General features: G+C 39.7%; 1 protein-coding gene across 1 annotated transcript in view; it reads left to right on the top strand.

Moving 5' to 3' along the window:
• Positions 1 to 23,134, top strand: part of LOC145447114 (protein fem-1 homolog C-like) — a 31,276-nt gene extending 8,142 nt beyond the window's left edge. Inside the window, exons 3-12 of the mRNA XM_080325533.1 lie at positions 442 to 634; positions 3,189 to 3,368; positions 4,670 to 4,722; positions 8,643 to 8,796; positions 8,863 to 8,944; positions 12,995 to 13,104; positions 13,160 to 13,319; positions 13,884 to 14,013; positions 17,454 to 17,559; positions 20,983 to 23,134. Coding sequence (XP_080181659.1) covers positions 442 to 634; positions 3,189 to 3,368; positions 4,670 to 4,722; positions 8,643 to 8,796; positions 8,863 to 8,944; positions 12,995 to 13,104; positions 13,160 to 13,319; positions 13,884 to 14,013; positions 17,454 to 17,559; positions 20,983 to 21,685 — 1,871 coding nt within the window. The 3' untranslated portion in view covers positions 21,686 to 23,134. The remainder of the gene's footprint in view (positions 1 to 441; positions 635 to 3,188; positions 3,369 to 4,669; positions 4,723 to 8,642; positions 8,797 to 8,862; positions 8,945 to 12,994; positions 13,105 to 13,159; positions 13,320 to 13,883; positions 14,014 to 17,453; positions 17,560 to 20,982) is intronic.
• The last annotated feature ends 2,977 nt before the right edge of the window (positions 23,135 to 26,111 follow it).

The raw sequence follows: 26,111 nt of genomic DNA, 5'->3' as shown, positions 1-26,111 counted from the left end.
AAATGTCCGCAAATCTCTTGCTATCTGACTTCCGATTACCGAAATAGTTTTCTTGATTGTGACTGGCCAAATATCGGCATGAAACCGCATTTCGACGAATGCCGCACATTAAATAGAAAATACTACTGCCTGCATTTCAAATATATTTTAATGAAGCAGGTAAGGCACTATGAATTCGAATTGTGTAGTGCTGCAATGACATTTGAGGGTAGGAAGCGATTGAGATAAGACATTTGCAATGGGTAAACTTGTCTGCAGACACAGACATTGATGGAATTTTTTCCAAGAGTAGGCTGATTTTGCAAACCAACCTTTTTGACCTTTTACGTCAGCCTGAGGCTAGCAATGGTGTTTGTGCCCTTGCGTCATTATGGTGCATTAGACAAAACAAGATAATTAATCATTATCCGTTTTCTAATTTGTATTTATGTCATTCTACAGGAGCGCCTCCATTGTGGTGTGCTGCTGCAGCTGGTCATTTGCCTGTCGTTAAATGCCTTGTCCAACACAAAGCCAACTCCAACAGCACAACAATGACCAACTCCACTCCTCTGCGAGCCGCTTGTTTCGATGGCCATCTCGGCATTGTTAAATACTTGTTGGAATATAAAGCTGATGTGGAGATCGCAAACAGGTTAGGTTGTCTTGGATGCAGTGAATTATTTTTCTTCGCCCTTTGTGCTTGAGTTGACTGCGTTGCGAATTCATGCACTACCAAGTCATGCATAATTCATGTTTTCTGTGTACTAGCTTCGTTAGCAAGTCATGCGACAAGAGCTTTTCAATCACTTTGCTCTACAAGGTAGCCTACAGCAGTATGCAACATTGTATCACAACTCTCCCAGCTTCAATGGTTTTGATCCTGTATTGTGTTATGTCCAATCTATAAATCTTTTGGTGACAACCATTGAGTGACCGATTCGAACTTTCAAAGATGAACATCGTTGAGTGGTTTTATGATGTAGATTACTATTGAAATTGCTAATCTCAACAGCTGCTGGTTAGTCAGCACTGGAGTAGCTTCAATCACTCTCTTGCATCTGTTCCACACAAAAAATGGTACCTGTGTTGTGGTGGAGAAATTAAGGTCTTACAGTTGTTACGTCAACAAGAAAACATTGGTATTAAATTAGCAACATAGCTTTATGTAATATGTTAGAATTAAAGTCACCTCTAGACTCACTAGTTATCTCGCGGCTGTCATTGAGCTTTACGATATCTCTTGACTTGGGCAATATAAATGCTGCTCACTGTTTTATTCTAGTAGACCTAATTCTAGCTCTAGTACTTGTGTCATAAAGTTAACTTGCATGTGGACCTATTATATAATATAACGTTGGCCTATTTTATTGAGCAAATAGTTGATCTATTTGTGTGCATATTTGAGTTGCAGTATCAACACTGTTTTGTGTGTGAGGGTCAGACCCATGCTATTTTGTGTCCTTGCCTTTTTCGAATGGGAAGTAGCCTAATTGACAATTCAAATGCTGCACCACATATTTTCTATTGTGAGTCACATGCTTTGTCATAATTTAAAGCTTTGTAGTTCTGTGTTTTGATGATCAATGAATGATGAGGCCATGTATTGTTTGGTGGTTTGTTATAGGAATTCTATATTCATCTGTTAGATATTTGGCATAATGTACAACTTTTGACTATCATATCATATTACCTCTTTTACTGTGGGTACTGCAGACCTTTATTCCTGTCCTGTCATGATCAAAGGATAAATCAGCTTGTATCAGTGAGCATGTGCATTAAAGATTTGGCAGAACCTTCATTGGATGTACTGAGTTTTGCATCTCTTTTATGCACTCTGACAATGTCTTTGTGCCTTCAGCTTGCTTTGTTTGCCATTAGCCTACATCGAATACTAGGCAACTACTTTTGCCATCAAATTCAAGTCCGTATGCAGCCAACACTTATTCTGTGAAGTACCGTAATGTTTGTGACATCTGACATGATTTAAATTTGATACGTATTGCATATGTGACTGATCATGTGAAATACGGAGTAATGTTCATGTACTACGATGAAAAGTTCACATACGTGATATCTGTATATGCAGTGAAGTCGTTTTATGACGAAATGCATTTTTGTGACTGCTGCACTGCACAATGCACACTATATACTGCAATTCCGCCACTGATCATGCTGATTATAAAGGATGTAGCCTATTAGTCAGGTTTATTGCCTGATGTAGGCTAGTACGTAGTACCAGTTGTGTCTCATGTCTAAATTCAATACTTTCAAGATGAAGTTGACTATATCCTTTATCCGTAACTTGGGTACCGCTAGTAGCCTATATTATGTGGTGGGCAATCTTGGTCTGCAAATCACTGTAACTTTGAGACACTATTTGGACACAGAAGCATTTGTCATGATCCTTCGTTTGAACTAGGTATCGCAATTGTGTGATTTTAAATGCTGTCCGATGTCCGTAGAGAAACTACCTTGCAAGTATGCAACGTTCAGTCGTTCAGTCAAGTTGGTTTATATTTTAGATATCAAATTTGGAGCATTAACCAGGTTCTTTGCTATGAGCAATGTCACGCTAGGAAGACTGCCTTTGCTTGCGAAATTTGTTTGTCAAGTATATATATTTGGAAAAAGAAAAGAGCCATTAACATGAATCAGAACACTACCATTAGCTGGCAGATTTATAACAAAGGGGCTAAGTAGTTTTATCTACTGTTTTCCTATGACATAGCCTAACTGCATGAGAGAATTGATGTTCCTTGTGTCTTATTTTGTGACAAAGTTTTTGTTGTTGTAATTTGATGTCAGCCTGATATGATTTTAGAAGAGCATGGCTCTTTGCTGTCATGCTATTGAACATAATCCCTGCTAATTTTTCATGCCCATCTGGTTTTGATTCCATTCTTCATTTCATTGGATTGTGTTTAAATACTGTGCATAGTAATAAATTACTGTGACCTTACAAAATGCAATGCTATTGATCAGGGTTTTCACTTTGCTGGTGAATTGATCATGTTTCTGTTTGCATTACATGATGATGAACTGCTTACCGGAAGGTTGTCATTTTTAGGATGCGTGTTCAAAGTAAATGTGATCTGTCGCTCGTATGCAATGACTAACTTCAAGTCTGAGATTCGATTAGATGCCAATATTTAAACGGGTTCACTTACCGCGACGATTTTAAATAAAACAATTTTGTTTTTCGCCAGGCACGGGCACACCTGTCTGATGATCGCTTGTTACAAAGGACACAAAGAAATCGTTAAAACTTTACTTGAAATTGGCGCCGACGTGAACAGGCGAAGCGCAAAAGGAAACACGGCCCTTCACGACTGCGCGGAGAGTGGCAGCCTTGAAATCATCAAACTACTCCTAAAGCATGGTGCAAGGTAACTATACTTACTAGGGCGGCACTCTTTTATATTTGGTGAACTTTACATGCATAGCCTGTGCGTGTAAGTTATCATGAACTTCATAAATGGCATCGTATCAAGAAGTAAGCTTGCCATATCATGTTGCCATAGTACATGTTAAGTACTCAGTAACAGAGTACCTCTACTTTTTTGGAGACTCAAGTAGGTTTTGCCTACTTGTAATACTTACTCCAGTACTTCCACTTCTGCTCAACTTCTTACTTAACAAGCTTTGGATTTGGTAAATTATAAAGTAGCCATCGTATATACGAGTGAAATTGTCGTAGCCTGTGGGCGAAGTTCTGAAACTAAATGCGCATGCATGCATTGCTCCTATTTAGAGTGTCATCAGTCACTTTGCATTAGCTGCAATTTTGTAATGAACTACCTCCGATTATATGCTAAAAGCATGCAACCCCTGGCCCAAATCTACTTTTTGATGCCACTTACTTGGTTACTTTTGATCTTCATTTTCTACTTAAGTAGAAGTAGTTTTGTGATGTTTTCCATTGTAATTGAGAACAAATTTTCTACTTGATTCTTGAAGCAGGCTACTTAGACCGCATGTGCGTATTGCTGACTTTCAGTTGAGAAAATTGTTTTAAAAATTATAAAATTTACAAATGTTTTGACCTAATTTGACAGTTGGGTGTTGGATCTCATATATAGGCTACATATATAGGTCATAACTTCTGAAATTTGCTATCCCCAGTGTCTTAGTCGTTAATATTAGTCATCATCTTCCCCTGCCCAGTGCTCTAACCTCTAATACTTTGATGTTTTTGTATGATGTTGCAGTTATTTAGCATACATGTAGGCTACGGTACTTGTTTTGTCACTCTGTTAATTATTAGTTAACGATTAGAATTAGACCTTTCAATATCATTTCCCATTTAGAATATAACAGGGTCATGTTATTCGGTTAAGTGGTACATTCATGTTTATGTGGATATAGTTTGGTCTAATATCCGTGCCAATGCTCATTAACATTAAACGCCTGAAATGTCACTTATTTGCATTTGCGTAGGCATCTAATAAACGGCAATTGTCCATGATATTAGTTTTCCTTCATAGTATGCTACTTTGAAAGAGTTGTAGATTTGCACAATCTTTTAAATATACTGATCTGAACTTTCAGACGCTCCCACTGCGTGTCATGAATTATACCAGGTAATAACTGACGTACCGTACACAGTTGCTTTATCGGTCCTGTGGGAAGTCCCTCAAAGGTGTTTGATATGTGGCAGTTATAAATGTCACTGCATTTTATATTACAGAATGCAAAAAGATGGTTATGGCATGACTCCTTTACTCGCTGCTGCAATAACAGGTAAGTTGGTATACATGCGTATCTTGAGTTGGCCTATCCTTTGTAGCCCTGCTAGAATATGACTTACAAGCCAAACATTTCCAATTAGATAGGTTAAAAAGATGCCCTTATTTCGTGTCAGAGATATACAAATATTAAGCCAAGAACACTCATTTCTATGAGTCCTGCCAAATCGTTATTGGGGCAGGGGGCTATCTAGACACAATATTTACTAGAAAACTGTGTCCTTCTAAAGCTCTGAACTGTTTTATAAGCGTCTCTGTCTTGACAGTGTCTGGGTCATTGCGCGGCAAGGCAATATGACCATTCATATGAGCTAATTGCTCCTCCATGGAATGCTATTATATTACCATCGCCTTAACCGCTAGCAAGGAATAGTGATGCTGGTCACCAGAGAATAGCTTATTTTGTACAACAACAATATTTTTAAACTGAAATCGTTCTCAGCATTTCAAAATGCTTTACTATATTTTGAAAATGCCGAACTAAAACCGCTCAAAACCAGTAGTAAATTGACCGTCAACTAACTCAATTGGTAGTTTGTACAGGTCTGGCAGACTTAGCTGCATGCTAAGGCTTGATATTTCGGGTAGGTAGTTTAGCAATTTGCAGATCGTCTTTCAATAGCGCTACCTGACAGGTGCAATTGCTAAACAAAACTCTTTTTCCCTGTAATATGATGTCTTGCAATTTTGCAAATGTATCGCTTTGATGTTGATGCATTGCAGTATTATGTTTTGTTTGGGTCATTTAGCATCAATTGCCCTGTCATATTGCTTCTTCTATTAAATTTAAGTTTTAATAGTTCAAAATTCATGAAATCAAAACGCCTATGAATCATATTGATGCTAGTAGTCTTGATACCGGTATCCAATTTATTGTGGGGTTTTGCGATGAATTTTGTTCAATTTACGGTTTGATGATATGTTTCTCTGATCGTGTGGAGAATTATCTCTTCTATTTTTTCTAGCTATAATTACAAATTACAATCAATGGACGATTAGGTATTTCTTACTTGTAAGCTGATGTAGCCTCAGACTACACATAGGGCACACAGAAAGACACTTGATCGATTAGAACAGCGAATCGTGTTGTAGTTATATATATTTTCTTTTTCCCATTTTTTGCCAGCGAGGCCCTTCTTACCTTTGAATGCGTCCCGCCATGCTAGCAGTCTTGTATCACCTTGTGCTATCATATCTAGGTAGTAAGACTCCCGGAATGTTATCTCACTGACTTGTGGATTAGAATAATTTTGAATGTTCAAGTCCAGTGTGTTTTTGTAATAGTTTTTGAAATAACGCAAATGTCAAACTATAGGGCTACTACTTCAATTGCTGTTTTTGAATAGCAATTCTCTGTATTTCATATGCATCAACCGCTGTCACACAGCTCCTTAGCTGACTATCGACTGACTTTCACGTGCAATATGTCAATGTGGATTGCTTATGCAGTCTGCAAAAGATGAGTTTATAATCTTTTGTGTTGGCCTTTGCTGTGACTTAAACCAATACAAACAGCCTGACATTTTTTTCAGTAGTATAGAAGTAATCCAGTGCAGTCTAGTGTAGCCTATCAGTAACTTCCATTGGACATAACGAAAAGCTATCATCCATGTTATTTTTATCTGTGTTTTACTAGACCTCTATGGCGTTCTATATTGCTACTGCATATGCCGGCCTACTGTATCTGCAGTGTTTTCTTGATCTATCTTCGGCAAACAATCATTATTTTATAGACAATTCTAGTTCAGTACAACCACAGTATAATTATAGTATGTCCCTGCCAAGATGCAGTTGTCTGCTTTTTCCAAGTAGTTAATGCCAAAATGTTGCCGTATTCTGGAAAATGACATCAGTTTCACTTTCTGAAGTCCAGGCGTCATACTGTCACTCTATCCTGTAGGTTATTGTCGTGACATGAAATGACATGAATCGTCTATTGCGTCATGAACACGAATTAGTGTTATTCCGTAGAAGCACATTAGCCTTTCTGTTTAGCTCGACAAGCCCCGCAAAGGACATGTATCGTAACATTATGCGTTTTCAGCTATTCATTAACAAATATTGATTTTGTGATTCGTGTCGTGTTTTTCACGAATTTAACTCCACCCGAGACGAACAATCCGTAATATCTTGCATCTGAGTTCTGTGCAGAGTTTTTCCTGTTAATTGTCGATTGTGATGTTATGAGTGGTATACTCCGTCACTCAATGATATGTTCTGTGTTGGTTGTTGATTTGCATTCTGGGTCATAGGTTATCTAAATTTTGCTTCGGTGAGGGGTTGTTTTCAATAGCTGTTAGTAACAGCCTGTACTATTGCGCACTGATCACTGATCAATCCGGTCTCTAATTCCATGCAGAATGGGTTTATCTATTTAGTTGAAAAAAATGTGTCGGGGACATGGACTAATGTTCTCCAAAATCTATGCTTGTGTGCGTTGTAATTGAGTGGCAGTTTTGTACGGTTCAGACGAATATAGCTGTTACATTGAACTTTCCCTATTATGGTATAATCAATCGTATTTCTGTGTAGAAAACGGACCTGATCGATATATGAAACTCATCTGCTAATAGAATCCCATGTTTAAATTTATGTCGATTTATTATTTTAGTGGTCCGTATGCATCAATATCTATTTAGACACCTCTACTCAATCTACTTTTTCGTATAATGTGACAAAGCACCGCACTTGGGTTCCTTTGTCACCTGATATGTCTTTCAAGACCTTGTCATTTTCGAAACATTGTCACATTACACTGCTTGGCTGAAGGTCTGCTGGCTGCCAATGACCGTACAAATCACACAGGCCGATATATTTCTTTAGAAATCTTCTCGCAATATTTGTCACGAAACAGGTGCTGTTTGAGCATTGTTTATCAAAATGTTCGAGAGTGTTCAGAAGTTAATATTTTCCTAGTCAAAAAAATTCCAAGGTACTAAAAATATACCGAACAGCAATATGATTAATATTCATGTAACTGATATAGGCTATAGTCGCAAATACGACGTCACAAGTATGATATCAGAATGCAAGATGCATACCACCATGTCGGTATGTTAATTTGATACTGTATTTCAAATTAGGTAAATTGAATTTCTTTCGTACCATAAATTTTATTAGCACTTGTTACTAACACAAGCCATTGAAAACTCATGGATGCGAATAAATGGTCATTACTGACACCCTGATACAGTAGGCCCCATTCATTACATTACTATTGGATTAGGTAGCTTGAGCCATAATATTATATTTATGTTTTGATGCAGGCTCCACTATTTTCATTTATTGCAATATTTTACTCGTCCTTTGTAGCACTCACTGTAGAATGTTGTATTCTCTCTTCAATGTTATATTTTCAAAGTACACAATTTAGATCCTACTACTCCTATCAACTGCAGTAGATTGAATGATCACTTCGCCGCTGCTAGCTTTATCTCGCCAATTCTGTAAATTTTATATATACCTACAGACGAACTATTTGGTTTCATTTTATGACTCTGGTATCATCAAATCTTTTTAAATAAGACTCGTACGGCTGGTAATCTAGACACTGGAGTCAAAAGACAGAAACTACCTTATCCAAAGTTGACCCATAACTTTGCACACAATTGATTAAAAAATATCATGCTTACTGATGACCATGAAGACTTTGGATTAGCTAATCCTAATCTGCAGCATATAATCCCAGGATAACACAAAACTTATTCCCCTTGCACTCTGCATATTATGCAATATCTTGGAAACTTGTCCAATGCAATCCCACTTTGTTTTAATGATTCAAATCAATCTTTTTGTGTTAGCTACGTTAAAATTTGAATTTCATGTTAAAATTCTTGCGATGATTGAAAGTCAAAAGTGTAGGCTACAATGAACACTGAAGTATTACAATACTAGATTCATGTCATTTTTACGCAGGTCACCGGCAAGTCGTGGAGTATCTAGTTTTGAGGCCGCAAACGTCACTGGAAGAACACATCCACGCGTTGGAACTTCTAGGTGCGACATTTGTCGACAAACGTCAAGAAAGAACAACCGCCTATAACCTTTGGCTGCGCGCAATCCAGTTAAGGTAGGCTACTCTTTACTACAGATTGAAAAATGACACAAATTTATACAACAGCTTTTGCGATTCTAGGGCAAGTGCCAGTCCGCCAATTCTTAAAGCAACAAGGCAGCCTGTCAAAGCGTATTGCATGGCCGTCGAAGCAAAAACAGTGGTAAGTAATCGAAATCGCAATTGCTTGTTATCAAGTGCCGTTTATTTTTGGTACATTGGCAAATCCTTGGGAAAATTGATGCTGAATTTTGCTGTTAGGAGCTCTTGTCAAGTACCAGAATATTGGCATCTTCTGCCAGCGAAGGCTTTGTGATATGGTTGTAGAAGTCGATTTTGAATTGATATTGGGGATTTTTGATAAATAGTGCTGCTAACATTTATTGGGACTTCAAGATCACACTGGGTGTATGTATGATTCATGACTGAATATAAGGGTACTTCTAGCAAATGGTATGATACACTAGTGGATAGTATAGCCATACAGGTCTGTTTTCACTTTTCACAATCACTTTCATTGTATGATTGTAAACACATTTACATTTACTAGTAGTTTGATGAGCGCAGCTGGTTTTTTAGTTAGTCATAGGAATCACATCTTACAGTATACCAACCAAGAGTTTAGTTTACGAAGAAAAAGTGTCATTATTAAAAAGGCTAGAGCAGTGCTCTTCAACCTTTTTCGTCTTGGTACACCCTTTTAACATTTTCTCAAAACTCGTACACCCCTGACCGTATAATACACCGATAACGCCGAAAGCCGCATTTTGATTGCATATACAATACGTCCGGATTCCAACGGGGATTCGCCATGGCCCATGGACGACAAATGCTCATATGAAATTGGATACTGGGAACTTAACACCACGGAGAGCCCTTGTGGTGTTCTGTGCCTTCACTTATTTCTTGAGATATGCAATGCGCAAATTTTCTTACTGTAGAAGCAAAACATCCCAGCAGGCTTACAATATATAATTTATGTACCAAAATCGCGAGTATAAATATCAAGAAAAGACACTAGGATTATGTGTGTAGTCGCGCAGAGCGCGAAAATTTTGCACCTTAAATGGATTTCATCGAAAATGTTGGTAGCTTCACATATTATTGTCAAAAATTTATTAATTCTCAGCTCACGTGATCAGATTAACCCGTAGAGCTGATGGAGGGTGTTTTCGAAAATATTGGGTACAATATTAATGATGATGCATCTTTCGGTTCCTATTAATTACTTAGTTGCATGTTGTTATTTCTTGGCCTCTCACCAGGATTGTTTGTATTGTTATTAATAATATTTTATTACACATCAATGACAGTGGTGATAATCGCCTGTTTAGAATTTGTGCGCCACGAAAGTGCATTTCCTAAAGTTTAGTATTTTTGCTTTGGGTAATGAGGACGACTTTTGCTTGCACGCGCACTCCCATTCTTCATTCTCTCTCGCTAACGTGCGTCCACTTTCAGGACTTTGCTGCTGACTTTGAAGCTCGGTTAACTCTTCTTCTGGGCTTTTCATGACGCTACGTTAACAGGGGGTCGGCGACGAGGAGCCTAGATAAACATCCGACACATAGAAACATGGCAGAGCCGAGACTAGAACCAGCAACAATTGGTTACATAATGACGGCCGCCAACACACGCTAATTTGAATATGTGTAGAAGATCGCAAAATTATGGTTATGCGGCTGAATGAGGCCGTACGTCCGCAGGTTGAGCACCCCTGACGTAGCCGAAATAAGGATGGACATTTGAGCAAGGCTGCAACGTATAGTAAATGATAATACGAATAAGGGCTCGAGGTTACTGGACCAGTGGTTCGCAAACTCGACCCCGTGCCTGCGTAAATAGGCTATGTATTCTGCACTATTCATGAGCTGGCCGCAGGAAGCACAAATTCAAAATGTCCGAGATCTCCTCGAAAATCATCAGACAGATATCGCAAGCTGAACACATGCTAACTCCACCCTGCTCTACTCGAAAAGGAAGTAATAAGTCCATTACCAAAGGTTGAATGATTAGAAACATTTGCTTATGACATCACGTTGTACGATATTACACACCCGGTCATTCTGTTTTGAAGCATAAACTGGCGTATTTTTGTGATAGCTATAGTCATCGTATCATCGGTTCATCATAATGTGGATCTGGTACACCCCTGTACACCCCATCCGAGTGGTACACCCTTTGAAAATTCTGGTACACCCTAGGGTGTACGACCACCCCGGTTGAAGAGCACTGGGCTAGAGTTTGTTACTGGCACTTATATTGTCTGAACCTACAGATGTGAATGGTGGTGGAATATATAATTTTATCATCTTGTACATATTGATTTTGTTAATTTGTTACTATTCCATCTATTTATGGATCCAAAACCGCTTGTCCATGAAAAGTTGCAATTTATGTTTTTTTTGTTATACAGTTGGTGATCAAAGTCGCGCTCGAATTCTTCTTGGAATAGTTAGTACTTTCAGTCACCGGCATAGCTTGAGAGCAATGTTCCCATGGTATTAAAGCGGAATTTTCTGCTCTCATCAACATAAAGCGGCTCATTGCCGTCAAATTGAGAGAATATTAAATGAGTGATTACCTCTAACGGATATATGCGTTGACCTGGTGCGACTCTATTGATGTGCTATGCATGAATGCAACGGGCCTGCCGTTTGAGAGTGAAATTTTTTGCTAAATCCGATGGTGACAATGACAATGTAATGCAAATATTCATACCGACAATCAGCAGAATTCTGCTTGAGCTGCTGTTCTTATAAACCGAGTGAACTTGTTTTTGTTTTGATATCCGAAGAATTAAATTACCTTCAACTTGACGACTGTGTCAGCCTAAAGGCATTGCCTTTTGAGCGTAAACAAGATTCTGCGAAATTTGCCTTTCCGAGTACATTAACTGTTCTGAGAATGTAGGATCCTGAGTTCATACTGGACAGCATGGAATTTGGCGTGGCAACTGCTGTTATCGGCATCGTGTCTGCAATTCTGGAAATAGAATATATCTTTCTCTCTCTGCAAATAATTTTAGTGTGCCAGTGCCACGTTGTCCACATGTATGGACATTTTGTGTACCTAAGACCAGCTATATATTTCTCTCTCTCTCTCTCTCCCTCTGCAAATAGCAGCGTCTACAAACCACTTTCAATTTTTCATTTGCTGCACCACTGGTCTGTAAAGATAAGTAGTATGTAGATGTAGCTATGAACCAACACGTCACAGGCAAAAAACAATAATTATCCTTTTGGATTAAGTATCTACTTACGTGTGATATACATTTTTGTATCGCGAGAGCAATCTGTTTGCCTGCTACCTTGTTATTCCTGTGCTGGTATCGACATGAGTAAACTTAGTCACACCCATCTCTTTGAGACAGCTTACGAAATTCCCTTATGGTATGGTGTCATTCAGCGCTCTTCCTTGTGCGAGGAATGATTATTTTTAGTCACCACTCTATATGTTTATCTTTTTCAAGTTCACTGCTGATGAAGATTGTTTTGATGTGTAGGCCTTGGTGAAGGAGCATGCTGATGACCTGTTTTGTTTCAATACACAACTGATCTTACGATAATAACATCACACCTATTCATTTTCCAATAACACAATGACATCAGTAGATTGCTGTACAGTTGTGCACGCGCGGTGTGGGAGAATTGATTATGGAATAAATTTTATCAGCGATACCTGTGCCATGTTGTGTAGCATATCTTTTAGTCATATAAATATTGTTTTGAGCAGAACCATTGACGACCTTAGTAGTTGTTTATAATGTGTTTTAATGATGGAAAATCATGTCTAGGATTAAAGTAGCATCACAGCTGATTAGTTGTTATTGGGTGCTTTAAGCAGGTACGGTGTATTGTGATTAAACCTTCAGAGGTAGCCATCGTTTGTATTTAAGTATGATTATATGTAACGTCGTCAATTTTTGCTCAGATACAGTTAAAAGTAGCGATTATCGTATCTCTCCCTCACTTAAATTACAAAGTTAGTATGAAGACTATCTTCAAAGTATAAAAATGTACTAACTTATTTTAATCTGGATAGTGTTACATATTGGTGGTACTTGGATATTTGACTTTGGGGTGAATCAGTCAGATTTTGCCTAGGCATTTATCCCATTTATCCAAATCAATATAAGAAATGTCACATCATAGTTTTCTATTCTTTTCTCACTCCGTAAATAAAAGCTCATGCAGCATTGTCTCATGTTTAGGGTGAACTCGATGAACTACGAAGCGACCCGCACAGTATGAGAATGCAAGCTCTGTTAGTACGAGAGAGAATACTAGGTCCGAGGCATCCGGACACCTCGTATTATATACGGTAAGCTGCTTGTAGTGTGTAGTCGAACGGCATTTGTTCATTATTTCTGTTTCAGATATCGGGGCGCCGTGTTTGCAGATGCAGGAGATTTTCATCGTTGTATCGCTCTATGGATGTACGCGCTTGACATGCAGCAAGGCAACTTGGATCCGCTCTCCCCGATGACTTTAAGTAGCTTGTTGTCGTTTGCCGAACTTTTCAGTTTTATGCAAAAGGTGAGTGCGTGCGAATTGCGTTATTGCGAAGCTTGTGTGTTATGCAACGGGGTTCACGGTCTGACTCGGAAAACTAGATAATTCTACTTGTGTAATTATATGAAATACTGGCGATCTAATTCTAGTCTAGTTTGTAAAATGTTTCTTTACTCTAATTCTAATATAATGTCTGGTTTTCCTGAAAATGCTACAAGAGAACTGTATAGTGCGCAACGAGCCAAGCTAGCTGTGCAGACATTTGCACATGATATATCAACAATCGTATCACAAAATATGACGTCACCAGTATGAAGTGATGGACCATGATATGATATGATGTGAGCTGAACTTATTGAATTTCCAAGTTATCGTGAATACAGTAATTCTGATTCGCAAAAAACTGTAGCTGTTATTCTAATCTTATTTGGAAAAGTTGAAATTTTCTTGTTATTCAACTCTGCCGGTGAGGTAGGCCACGTTAAGAGGGACTTTGCTGTATGATAAGGCTCAGCATCCCATGCTCCAGTCTGTTTCCGCCACTCCTGTATTTATCACTTCTGTATCAAAAATCTCTTTTTCCAACAGGACCAGGTGCACATGCGGATCCAGGTTCCGAAAGCAACGCACTCGCAAATTCTGGAAGTGTTGAAACGCGCCTTTAATGAAATTAAGCAAGGCGCCTCGACGACGCTCAAAGTTTCAACAAAATCAAAAGGTATGCGTGGTGACTTTGAGCTTAGAATAGTGAGTATTCTTAACTAGGGCCTGACCGATCATTATCGGTTTGCCGATAATATCGAGTACATCGGCCATCAGAGGTAAAAATATATCTGCAATTTTCATGACGTCACAACATGATAGCGGGAAGTCGGAGAACTATACTTTGCGAAATTAATTGTACACTACAACAGTATGAAAAGAACAAAGTCACTGGAACAAGATTTTCATACGAAACGGAAATATGATAATGAATATTAATGAGGATTGTAACCAGGTCACAAGATTCCGAGTCACAAGTCAATCGCACTTTTATAGTTTGGACTCGAGTCGAGTTAAGTCATTTTCAATTCACCACCGAGTCATAGTGTTTTGACTCGAGTCCAAGTCATTGTGTTCTCTGTTCAGTTTTCAGTTTGATCCGGTTCAACCCACTTTTTTCAACTCTGCTCGAGTGATATAGAATGGCTCGCATTCATAGTAGTAATTTTCCTCAGTTTTAACAGTTTCTAGTCCTATTTTTCAAGTAGCAGGACCGGTAGACGAAATACCAATAATGTGGTAACTTTACTATTCTTCGAAGTTGCAATGAAATTTCTGTCTTGGCCGCCATGGTCTCAAGTCACCCACCGCCAGTGAACGAATGGGGCTCCCTGTTAACCCTTTGCGACCGGCGGACCAGTATACTGGACCGCGATTGTTTAACACGGAGGAGTCGTTATTTATTCTAAGATAGCTCGACCTGCATTACTTTCTAAACTGTAACAATCGAATTATATGGATAGTTATTATGAATACGCATACATAAGACCATGAACAACCTATTCTATCAATGTATATCCTTCTTGAAATGCAGATTGAACACGCAAAAACGTTTCCCTCAAAATTGAATTTGTAATTATAATTATGTTCGTGTGAATGAACGCCTGGAATATAAACCATTGTATCTTCCGTTCTTGACGTCATATAACCAATTACAGTTATCTTCTATGACTTGTTGTTGTCATACTATTCAATGAAAGTCCTTATATCGAAGATTAGCACGTAGAGATGTTTCAAATCGACGTGAAAGAAAGCAATACCTTATTACGTGAAAATCATGGCTGCGTAAGTTCATCCGACTCGTTGCGGCTTCAAACAGATGTACAATTGCTCGAGGCAATTGCAAATTGTGCATATGGTTGGTCATTATCCTGACATATTCATCAATATCCCTATCATGGGGTTTAGACATTGTATAACAAAGCCGACACCAGCCCTAACACTACACAAATAAGCGCGAGAGTAAGGCTATTCCGGTACCAGAGCCTGTAATAACAACATCATATAGAGGCAGTTATATATCGGTTTAGATATCACACGAAGTTACTGTTGGCTTCTATGGCTACTGTTGATCATACATGGAACATTAGCCGTGTAGAATACAGTTCAAATTGATGTGAAACAGAGTTGGATCAATTGTAATTTGTAATGTAATTGAATGTATTTAATTACATATTTCAATGTAATTGTAATGTAATTGTAATTGAAGCATTTTTATTTTGTGTAATTGTAATTGTAATTTGACAAAAATTTAGCTCAATTACAATTTCAATTACATTAAATTGCTATTGAGACCTGACAAGCACAACATATAATAATTTTTTTACCGCTATGCTGGCCTCGGCTGCCATTGTATACAATTATTAGATTACTAACCAACGGATGGATTTGCAACACGTGACTCGCGATTGAATACGCCGAGAAGCGAACTGCTGAGCCGGCTAAAGGCAGCAGAATTGATAGTCCCATAGCTAACGATCCAAGCGCCGAAATTTGATATGTATGGTCCTAATCGAAAGCTAGTGTCGCACTGATTCCGCAATAAAAGTATATTTCCAGGCAATGGTACCATCGCAAAATAGTCGTGAAAGTCTGGGAATCGGCATTGTTCTGAACAATCGCTGGGAGTAATTGGTCATTGTTGTGGTCATGCTGCTGCGGCGCTCTCACTTTTCAGAACAGTCGGCCTTAAACGGCTATTTTGGAGCAGTTACATTGCCCTGACGAGATTTTAATTTGTATTTTCGGAATTAGTGCATCAATAGCTTACGATAAAGACCAGATGCATCAAATTTGGACGCCTGAATCGCCAGCTCTAGGATTATAAAGTTTGCTGCTTTTAGCCGGCTCTGCAGTGCGTTTGTCGGTGCATTCATCCGTTACTCACATCTTGCGCATCTATCCGTGGGTTGGCAATCTACAATACGATTTCAGATCACGATGCTGCATCGTTACTTCGTCTGTCTAACTAACCAGACCACTGGATATTATATAACGTCTTATCTGACAAAGCACGGTTTTGTTTCACCCCTCATCCCTCGATAAAAATAATATTATTTCTTTAATTATATACTATATACGCAAATCCAACCCGTGCATGATTATAATACTTTTTTCAACGACATACTGCATACTGGGATAGTTCGAAAACGTTTTTCTTTTATTAATTACCGGGTATTTGCGTATCATGAATGAAACATGAATACTTGAATTGTTGTTAATTACGACGCTACGGTTGTCAAGGAGCACGGTTGAATTTATCATTATTCAATTACATGTTCAACAGCAGCAATTGTAATTGTAATGTAATTGAAGCATGCAAGGAGTAATTGTAATTGTAATGTAATTGAAACATGCATGAAAGTAATTGTAATTGTAATTGTAATTGAACTGAAATAATGTAATTGATCCAACTCTGATGTGAAATAAAGCAATAATGTATCACATGAAATGACTTCTCGAGCATATATGGGCACTGGGCAGTGTCAAATAAGCCAATATGTGTATACTTACGAATCCGTTATGTAGTTGCAAGTTACATATAACAAGCCACTGGGGTTGATACCACTTCATTAGCATGGAGATATATAAAATAGTTACTATGTTATGTAGAATTGGAAGTGAATTGCCTTCCGCGAGATTACGCGATTACGTAATCGATTACCTATCGGCGGCGGCCGTGTGATTCGTGCTTATCACATGTCTGTCTACCTTTCCAAGATCGTAGCGCTGGGCTATGAAGCGCTATAGTAGCGTGTAGTGTCTCGTTGGAACATAGAGATTCATGCGAAACGCAATCAGGTGGTCATATACCAAGAGAGGGCCTAAGTATGACGTCAGGAGATATAGAAGAACAAAATTGTATTTTATTTTCAAGAAATCGAGAACATTTTCTCGCACACCGCTATTATCTCTGGCGTCTGAGCCGTAAGAGTATCTCAGACCGCTAGGCGGCTACTTCAGGTTTACGGCAATATATTGGGCGTCGATTTAAACCATATGGATGACATTTTATCATCTTTTTTGTGGATGCAGTAAAATTTTGGTCAGTAGGCCGGTCGATTAGAGTGGGTTAATAACCACTGGCTTAGAGCTTTGATTCATTCTGCTTTTCAGACAACACAATACGCAGCAGTATTCCTGGAAAAGATCAAGACAAACCGACGTCGAACTCGGTCGAATCGAGCCACGACAGATTTCAAAACGACAACTCGCGATCAAGGTATTATTTAGTCTACATATGCTTTCAGACAGTAACTTGCCACACATTTGAACATGTGTAATGGCGGGGTTCTGAGCCACAAGTCAATCACATTTGATAGTATTGACTCAAGTCTAGTTGGGTTGTTTTCACTTCATCACCGAGTCAAGTCCAAGTCATGAAGCGGAATGGTCGAGTCCGAGTCATAATGTAGTGACTCGAGTCCGAGGTCGAGCCATGCTCAACCCACTTTTTACAACTCTGCTTGGGAAACATTGAATGTCTCGCATTCATAATATAATACGTTGTTGTGCCAATAGCGGACGGTATATATAAACATAAGACCTTGATAGCTTCCACACCCTGTTTAACGTCCACTTGTTAAACAGGGTGTGGAAGCTATCAAGGTCTTATATTAGGGTGGTTCAAAAATAACCTTTTTTCCTGAATCTTGCAGGTTACTTGATTAAATCGTTAGGCTGCCTTAAAAAACGACGCACACCAAATTTGAATTCATTCCAACCAATATTCGCGGATTTCGTAGAGTTTGAAAATTTTGAATTTGCCTAAAAATGCAAATAAAAATTTTTTTCAAATTTTCCTTCCAACCTTATGAAATTGTTGCGCTGTTTTAAAAAACGATGGAAAACAAATTTGACTCAATTCCAAGCTGCAGAAGCGGAGTTATTCAAGTTTTTTGATGATAATTCTGAGATGATCCACCAATCAAGGATAATCCCAGAATTATCAAAGAAAAACTGAAATAACTCCACTTCTACGGCTTCGAATTGAGTCAAATTTGTTTGCATCGTTTTCGAAGACAGCGCAACAATTTCATGGGGTTGGCAGAAAAATTTGAAAAAAATTTTTTTTTTGCCTTTTTAGGCAAATTCAAAATTTTCAAACTCTACGAAATCCGCGAATATTGGTTGGAATGAATTCAAATTTGGTGTGCGTCGTTTTTTAAGGCAACCTAACGATTTAATCAAGTAACCTGCAAGATTCAGGAAAAAAGGTTATTTTTGAACCACCCTAGTCTTATATTCATAACATACTAATTTTGTTCACTCTTAACAGTTTTCGGCCACATTTTTCAAGTACTAGTACTGATAGACAAAATAACAATAATGTGTCAACTTGACTATTCTTCAAAGTTGCAGTACTCGCATCCGGTCCGCGAAGCCATCCGACAGTGGTACTGTGGTTTAACTCTGCTGGCCATTAAAAACAAAGCTGGCGACGTTAACACCCAATTCCAAGAAGGCAAAAATCGCACAATGGATTTCAAGTTTAATGCAAAAAATTACCGAGACTTCGTTATTAAAAGAAGTGAAAACGCCAGTTCAAAACTGTTATATCCAGCTTACATGAAGAATACAATAGTTACTGATTTCTGAATCAAAATTTCCGGCCTTCAGAGAAACTGGTATCATGATTTCATGATAATAGCCTAATGAACCAAATTCCAACGTCCACTTTACGGTTAATATCTCTTGTATTCCTCACAACACATACGCCAGGCTAACAGCTGCGAATAAAACAAAGGGAGCATTGAAATAAGCCAACCTATATCGCCGTTAGAGCCACTGTTTTAGTGGTTAATAACTGTATCCAACCGGTATATCATAGTATTTGCCAATTTCGTTGTTCGCGACTAACGGTTTTACCAGAATAGAACCCTCTTTTTCATTAAGATGGTGAAAGTATACAAGTGAAAAACTGGGGCATGGATTTCAAGCATTAGTACCATAGTACACTATGCATAACATCATACACGCATTCATGCTCTCATTCAACTTCACAAGCAATGGCACACTTCCGTTTTATGCACCACTTCTGTTTCCTCTATTATTCCTAGAAGCCAGACGTTTAACTCATTGTTTGGTACTGTTCACCGCCAGCCAAGTTCACTCGCACGATATCTCAAACGACCCGCGATCAGAGTGGGTCAAAGTACTCAGCATTGCTGCCATGGTTGTAATGACTCTACTCCGCGAAAATTTTCGTTGACTCGACTCAAATCAATTTGCGTATTGACTCAACTTGTGATCGACTCATTGTGCATGACTCAACCAAGTCATATGACTCGGGACATTCTCAGAGGTTGGCAGACCTGCTTCGTGCATGAGCCGTATATCCAAATTCTTAGCTTTAAAAGATCCACAACACAAAAATTCAAAAATAAGAATTTTTGACGTCGCAATGAAATGTGGGCTATCAAATGAAGTTTATTATTATGTTGTGTGGTCATACGATGTGTCTCTAACTGGGCTGCAAGCAATGTTCCCTCTAATTTGTGACGGGTCTGCGCACACTCACCAATTCACTGCGCAGACCCTTGGAAAACAGTGCGTAACGACTAAAAAAAAGGTCATCACTTCGGATTTTTTGTGCGCAACTTGGATTTTCTCTGCGCAGAGACCGTGTTAGCATTGCGCATTTGCGCACGTGCGCAGCTTAGAGGGAACATTGGCTGCAAGGTGTTTGAAATCAAACTGATATGACGTCTCAGCAATGCAACGAAGTTCCTTCAAGTGCTGATGAGACTTGAGTTAGATAGCAGTGCGGTAATCTCGACAACACTTTATAGGTCAAACTCCGCAGTTATCACTACCTTTTACAACACAACATAAATGGAACCGCCGTATTCACCATTGCTAGCCCAGAAATGATTGTGACCTGCGCTGGCGTAAATTATTATCAAGTTCATTGTTGAACATAATGATCTATCATTGATTGGAGACCAGGCATCCATTGTTGCGGGTGAAATGTTTATTCAATCTCAATTCGATAGTTTAATTGCAAATTTCTAACCCTGTATTGCTACCTCCTAAATTTTTCAAGTCTTTCGTTAGTTGCGTAAACCATATGGAAAAATACAACACGAAAACAATACACATGTTGTTAATATGCGATAAAATGCATCAATTTATGATCAGGTTAAACCTCTCTAGCAAAATGCATGTGCTTTGCAATCATTAAAGAGCCGCATGCAGCTCGCGAGCCACAGTTTGCCCACCCATATTCTATATGACTTGATCCACTTGATTCATGATTGATACTTAAGGAACAAAATTATAAACCCTATTCTATCAGTTTGAATAAACATGTTGAGAGTGAGAAGATGAGTATATTCTGAATGCGAGGCCTTCGACATCACCCGAAAGTTTTCGCAGAAACGAGCTGAACCCAATAATGGACAGTGAACTCTCAATGATTTGGTCTCTGGCTCGAGTCTCAACACTATGACTCTGACTCGGCCCGTTGTTCCCTGACTTTGATTTGGACTTGACTCGTGTCAAAACTATAAAAGTGAAATTGACTTGTAACTCGTGGCCTTGTGACTTGGTTAAAGCCTGCCTAAAACTAGTCTGCGTACTCCTAAGGGGTCTGTGGACTCCGGTTTAAGAACCTCTGCGCTATAGTGACACGTTTCTCTTTCAGAAATTCCGGCGGCTCGTCACCTCACCAAAGCGCGCACCACGAAGACGCGCAGGGCACGACACAGCAGTGCTGCGGCGTGTGCGAAGCCAGTGGCCAGCGTATGTTCCGCGCCATGGGCATCGCCCTCCACCTTCTGGCGCTGTCAAACATGGTCGAAGACGTCGGGCCGGACGACGAATCCGAGTCTGAATTGAGAGAGAAGGCCCGTTTGCTTTACTCAATGCGTGAGGTCGTGGATCATAATAAAAGGACTCTGCTCCATTTGGCGTCAGGTTCCGACGCGTGCCCGCTGGGCCGGTATCCGGTCACCACTTTTCCGTCAGCCGACGTGGTCCGGACACTACTCCGATGCGGTTTCGACCCAAACGCCAGGGACAACGACGGAAACAACCCGATCCACATCGCGTGCTCGGCCGCAAAAAGCGTTTCCGACAAGTGTGCCCAAGGCCAAGAGTGTTCAAAGATGTCGGCCCGCATCCTTGGCGTTATCACGGCCCTGGTCGAGAAGCACGGCCACGTGGACTATCGTAACTGTGCCGGATGCATCCCGTCCGAAATTCTGCCCGGGTACATGCGGCGGGAGGTGAATTTCGCGAAACACGAAAGCCTGAAGTGTCTGGCCGCCCGCGCGGTCGTGGCTCATAATCTGCGGTTTGAAGATCATATGCCAAAGTCCGAGTGGAAGTTTGTGTCCAGTCACTAGCGGCGAATTGTTATGTAGAGTATACCGGAGAAATAAAGAAGATCTACGATGTTTTATTCTGTTTTAAAAGCCGACAACCCTACGCGAGCCCCAACTCTTTGTTTTTTCTTGGTGTGTAAATAGCCGGCTGATACGCGAGGACATTGCGCGCCCGTCCGTGTAGCGCTACGCAGTTATCGGCGAGTATTCTGTAGCTAACCGAACAATAATTGCCGATAAACTAGGGTGTTAAGGCGGAGTCCATTATTATTAGCCTCGAGTGTGGAGCCGGACCGATAAAGGGTTTGATAAAATTGGTTGAATCGAAAATTAGCACCTTCACCGACAACCCTATATTCATAAGATGTGGCATCTAGCTTATCATTTCTTTCCAAAACTTGACAGTATTTATTAGAACAGGTTCACAGTCCTTGCTATGCTTGCACATGAAATAAACTATAAAAACTGATCTTGACACGGGTAAGCTATAAGAAATAGGTCAATATTAACAATCTGGCAATCGCAGATTATGGCTCTCTGACTACTTACCAGCATGTTGTGACGTCACAAACATTACCGACATTCCTCAAGCCCCAATGGTCGAAATATATTTTAATAACTTGATATTATCAGTGACTGATAATTGCTTGGGCTAGACTTGATTGATTTATCGTGTGGAAAAAATTCCGTTGAAAATTTTTTATTTGCTGTGTGGGTGAACTCGTGACTATTTGAACTTTAACCAGTGCCTCTCGTCGCTACGGCTTCTTAAAATTGAGGGCACGAGTTTGAGATTCGATTCTAAGTCAAGTACGAGGTTTCGATTTGAGTATTTGAGTATACCTCACAACACAATAGTAGGAATAACGGGTAAAGTTCAAATATGCACCTTTTATGCCGAAGCAAAGAATATAATGCTGGTTCTACACAACATGAAAGATAACTTTGTGTTTTCTGACCTATTTCATTGAACTTTGTGACAATGCTGTGAGCTGCTCACGACTGGATCCCGATTTTAGTACTCGAGTCATTGTTCTTAGCCCTACTCATCGCATAAACTTGCCATATGATGATCTTAGTTACGACAGAAGCTGGATAAAAATCGACTCTCCTCAAAAATTTTCTATGTACCTTCAATCCGTTGATAACCCTGTGCTACAGAATTACTTGCATCATGTAATCGTCGTGTGCTATACGGACGGTGTCGATCGCCATATACTGTGGTAATGCGAAAAGCCACTTGAAAAGATTCACGGACTGCCCTTCCTTGTGCATCGTGCATGCGACTGTCTATGAAAAAACGTGCCTGGTATTCTATCGTCTCTCGCTTGTTCCGTTCGACTCTGTCTTTGTTGGTGTTTTCGCAGCTTGTATTATTGTCCTTAATTTCTCTGTAAGGAACCCAGTTTCATAAATTTGCTTTTCAAGTATCCTCTCGAATTTAAATAATAAATTCTTCCCGTGCATTTACCGGCAAACTCTTTTGTTGCTTGGGATCAGACTTAGTCAAATAGATAATTTTAATCTTTTCTACACTCGATGAGAATTAGAATCGCCGAATTTGCGAAAACTTGGAAATTGAATGAAGTTCGGCTCATATCAAATCAGGCCTCATTATCGTAAGCACGATAATGGCAAATGTCTGTACAATAAACTTAGCTCGTTTCTCACTATACAACTCTCCTGTAGCATTTTCAGGAAAGCCAGAGCTTAGTTTAGAATTTAAATTGAAGATTGGGAGCAATTCACAAAATTAGGTTAGAATTATGTTGCCGGAATTACGAACTAATTATACAACTTGTACTGACTTTGACCCCATATATGATGACCTGGAACTTAGAACGCTGAGTCCACATTAACGAGGCGTACAACTTGTGCCATGACTCGGAATCGCGGTCCGCTCGATGACTTGGTCTCGGTCTTGACTCCATGGTGGTTTGAAAATGTCTCAACTTGACTCGAGTTAAAACTATGAAAGTGAGATTGACTTGTGACTCGGAGCTTTGTCACTTGGTTACAACCCTGCATGCTGGTCGCTACCTTACTAGAGCTGCACAGTGGACACTCCTACCGTTGTAAAGTAGTGGAAGTAAAAAAACAAAGCTCACTTCGTTACAAACTATTTCGAGTTTCTTCAAATGATTCATAATCCTTTACAAAGTAATTGAACAGCTGCTTCCTCTTGACAGAGAGATGATATTATTTTTCGCCTGCTCCATCGAGATGCTTTGACGACGGAGTTGCGATACCGCCCTGAGGTCATCTAGTCTGCGCCCCTTGTTTTTTATTATCTTTATTTGTATTTTACAAAGTAATTGAACAGAGCATGGTTACAACCACCACAACAATTTAGGTTTGACGCCCGTTGGGTTATCTGTAGTGTTTATATAGCTCAGTGGTAGCTACTAGCTAGGTAGGTAACAAGAGATGAGCTGAGCATGGATTAGGATTAGGTTTTGAAAAAACAGGATTTGTTAAATTTTGTCGGATTTGGATGTCGTGTGGATCATCATCATCATCATTGGTTTATTAGCAATTTTATCAGTTCAATACACCACAAAAATGCGATACAATGAAAAGACAGGAAGATGTCGAAGCGACAAGGAGTAGTCTATGGAATCTGACACCCACCTTGGCCTAGGCGGTGTAAAGAGGAGGCATGCACACTGAATGAAAGTAAAGAAGATAGTATAAAAGAAGAATGCGACAAGAAATAGGGCGGCATGTCATGGGAAGCGAGATCGATAGGTCAGTCGTGGTCCGGTAATCTTGAGGATGGACTGTATTTATTTAGTAGTAATTGCTTGTATATTTCGACTTGAATGTGGACATGCTCGTCGACTGTCGGATGGCCGGCGGGATACTGTTCCACACATCAGGTCCGGCATATTTGATGGAGCGATGATCTTTTCGGTCGATCATATGATATTTGGACGACGTGGACGCGCGTGTGTTGTACTTGTGCGCTTTTGATTCGGAGGTAAAGAAGTCATTGAAATATTCGGGGCAACGACCGCAGTGAAACTGATACATAAACTTGGCGATTTCTAGTTTCCGCATATCTTCTATGTTTAGGACGCCGAATCTCTTCAGCAGCGACTTATTGGATGGGCAGCCAGGCCCCTTTGGGGCCCTAGCTATGATTCGGAGCACTTTATGCTGTAGTTTCTGCAGTGGCTTGAGTGCAGTTTTACTGGCAGCCCCCCAACAGAAGATGCCATAATGTAACTTCGATTGGATTAAGGATTTAAAGAGTATCAGAAGAACCCATGCTGGCATGAAGCGCCCAAGGCTGTAGAACAGGCCGCACTTCGGTGATAATTTAGTTTCTAGGGACTGAATATGACTCTTCCAGGACATGTTCGAGTCCAGTAAAACTCCGAGATATTTGGCATTATCTGTGTTGGAAACGGGCAGACCAGCGATATTAACGGTTATTGGGTTATTTTTTGAATTAACTGTTAGCAATTGCGATTTGGAGGCGTTTATGCAAATGTTGTTCTGGGCCGTCCACTCATGGACTTTGGGCATTTGGTCACCAGTCAGGGCATCTAGCTCTGCCGTCGAAGATGCGGAAGAGAGGAGGTGAGTATCATCAGCGAACAGTGTGGTGTTTTTAACGGAGTATATTGGTATAACGCCATTTAAATATTATTCGATAAGGAGTTGGTAAACCTTACATAATTATCTGAACTGGAACCTGATAAGACCTTTGTAAGTCGTATATTCTATCGTGTGAACGTAGATAACAATTTGGCATGTACTCTCTCGTGGCTATGAGAGACGGTCATTCAATTCTTGATATTTCGCTGATTCGGGAGTCCGTTACTTTGTCGTACGTGATTCAATAAAGTTACAAGTCGTGGAGACAGAAACAAAATATATTCGTCAGTGTGATCCATCGAATACGTGTCCAATAGACAGGCTTCGTGGTACGTCAGCCAACAAGGCCGTACGGCGCGGTTACGCCGGTTCGTCGAACGAAAGAAGAAATACGCAGCGAATTGTAAACGCAACCTTCTTGGAGTCAATAATACATCTTGGAGTCAGATATACAATTATACAACTACAAACATTCGCTCTGCGTTAAATGGTGACACCGACATTTAAGTAATCAAGACGGACCGGCCGACCGAAGACAATCAATATAAAGATTCGCCCTGCACGACGGCGAGAAATAGCAATACAGCATCGGACCACGGAAACGATAAATATAAAGATTCGCCTTGCACAGCGGCGAGAAAGAGCATTCAGAGAAAATGACGAGACGTTATTGCCAGGAAGAAATGCAGCGGGGTTGTGCTTTCGACGATCAATACGCCGTAACAAAGACAACAATGAAGAAGACGTCTGCAGTGTCAGAAAATGCTCGGAAATCGCAGAAGTTTAGCAGATGTGCGGACAGTGGTGCTCCAAGCATGCATCACACGGATTAGAACAATAAGGT

Source organism: Botryllus schlosseri, chromosome 9, assembly GCF_051294905.1.
Source record: "Botryllus schlosseri isolate E-star chromosome 9, Bs_hap1, whole genome shotgun sequence".
Lineage (NCBI taxonomy): Eukaryota > Metazoa > Chordata > Ascidiacea > Stolidobranchia > Styelidae > Botryllus > Botryllus schlosseri.
This window is presented reverse-complemented; position numbering and strand designations above follow the sequence as displayed.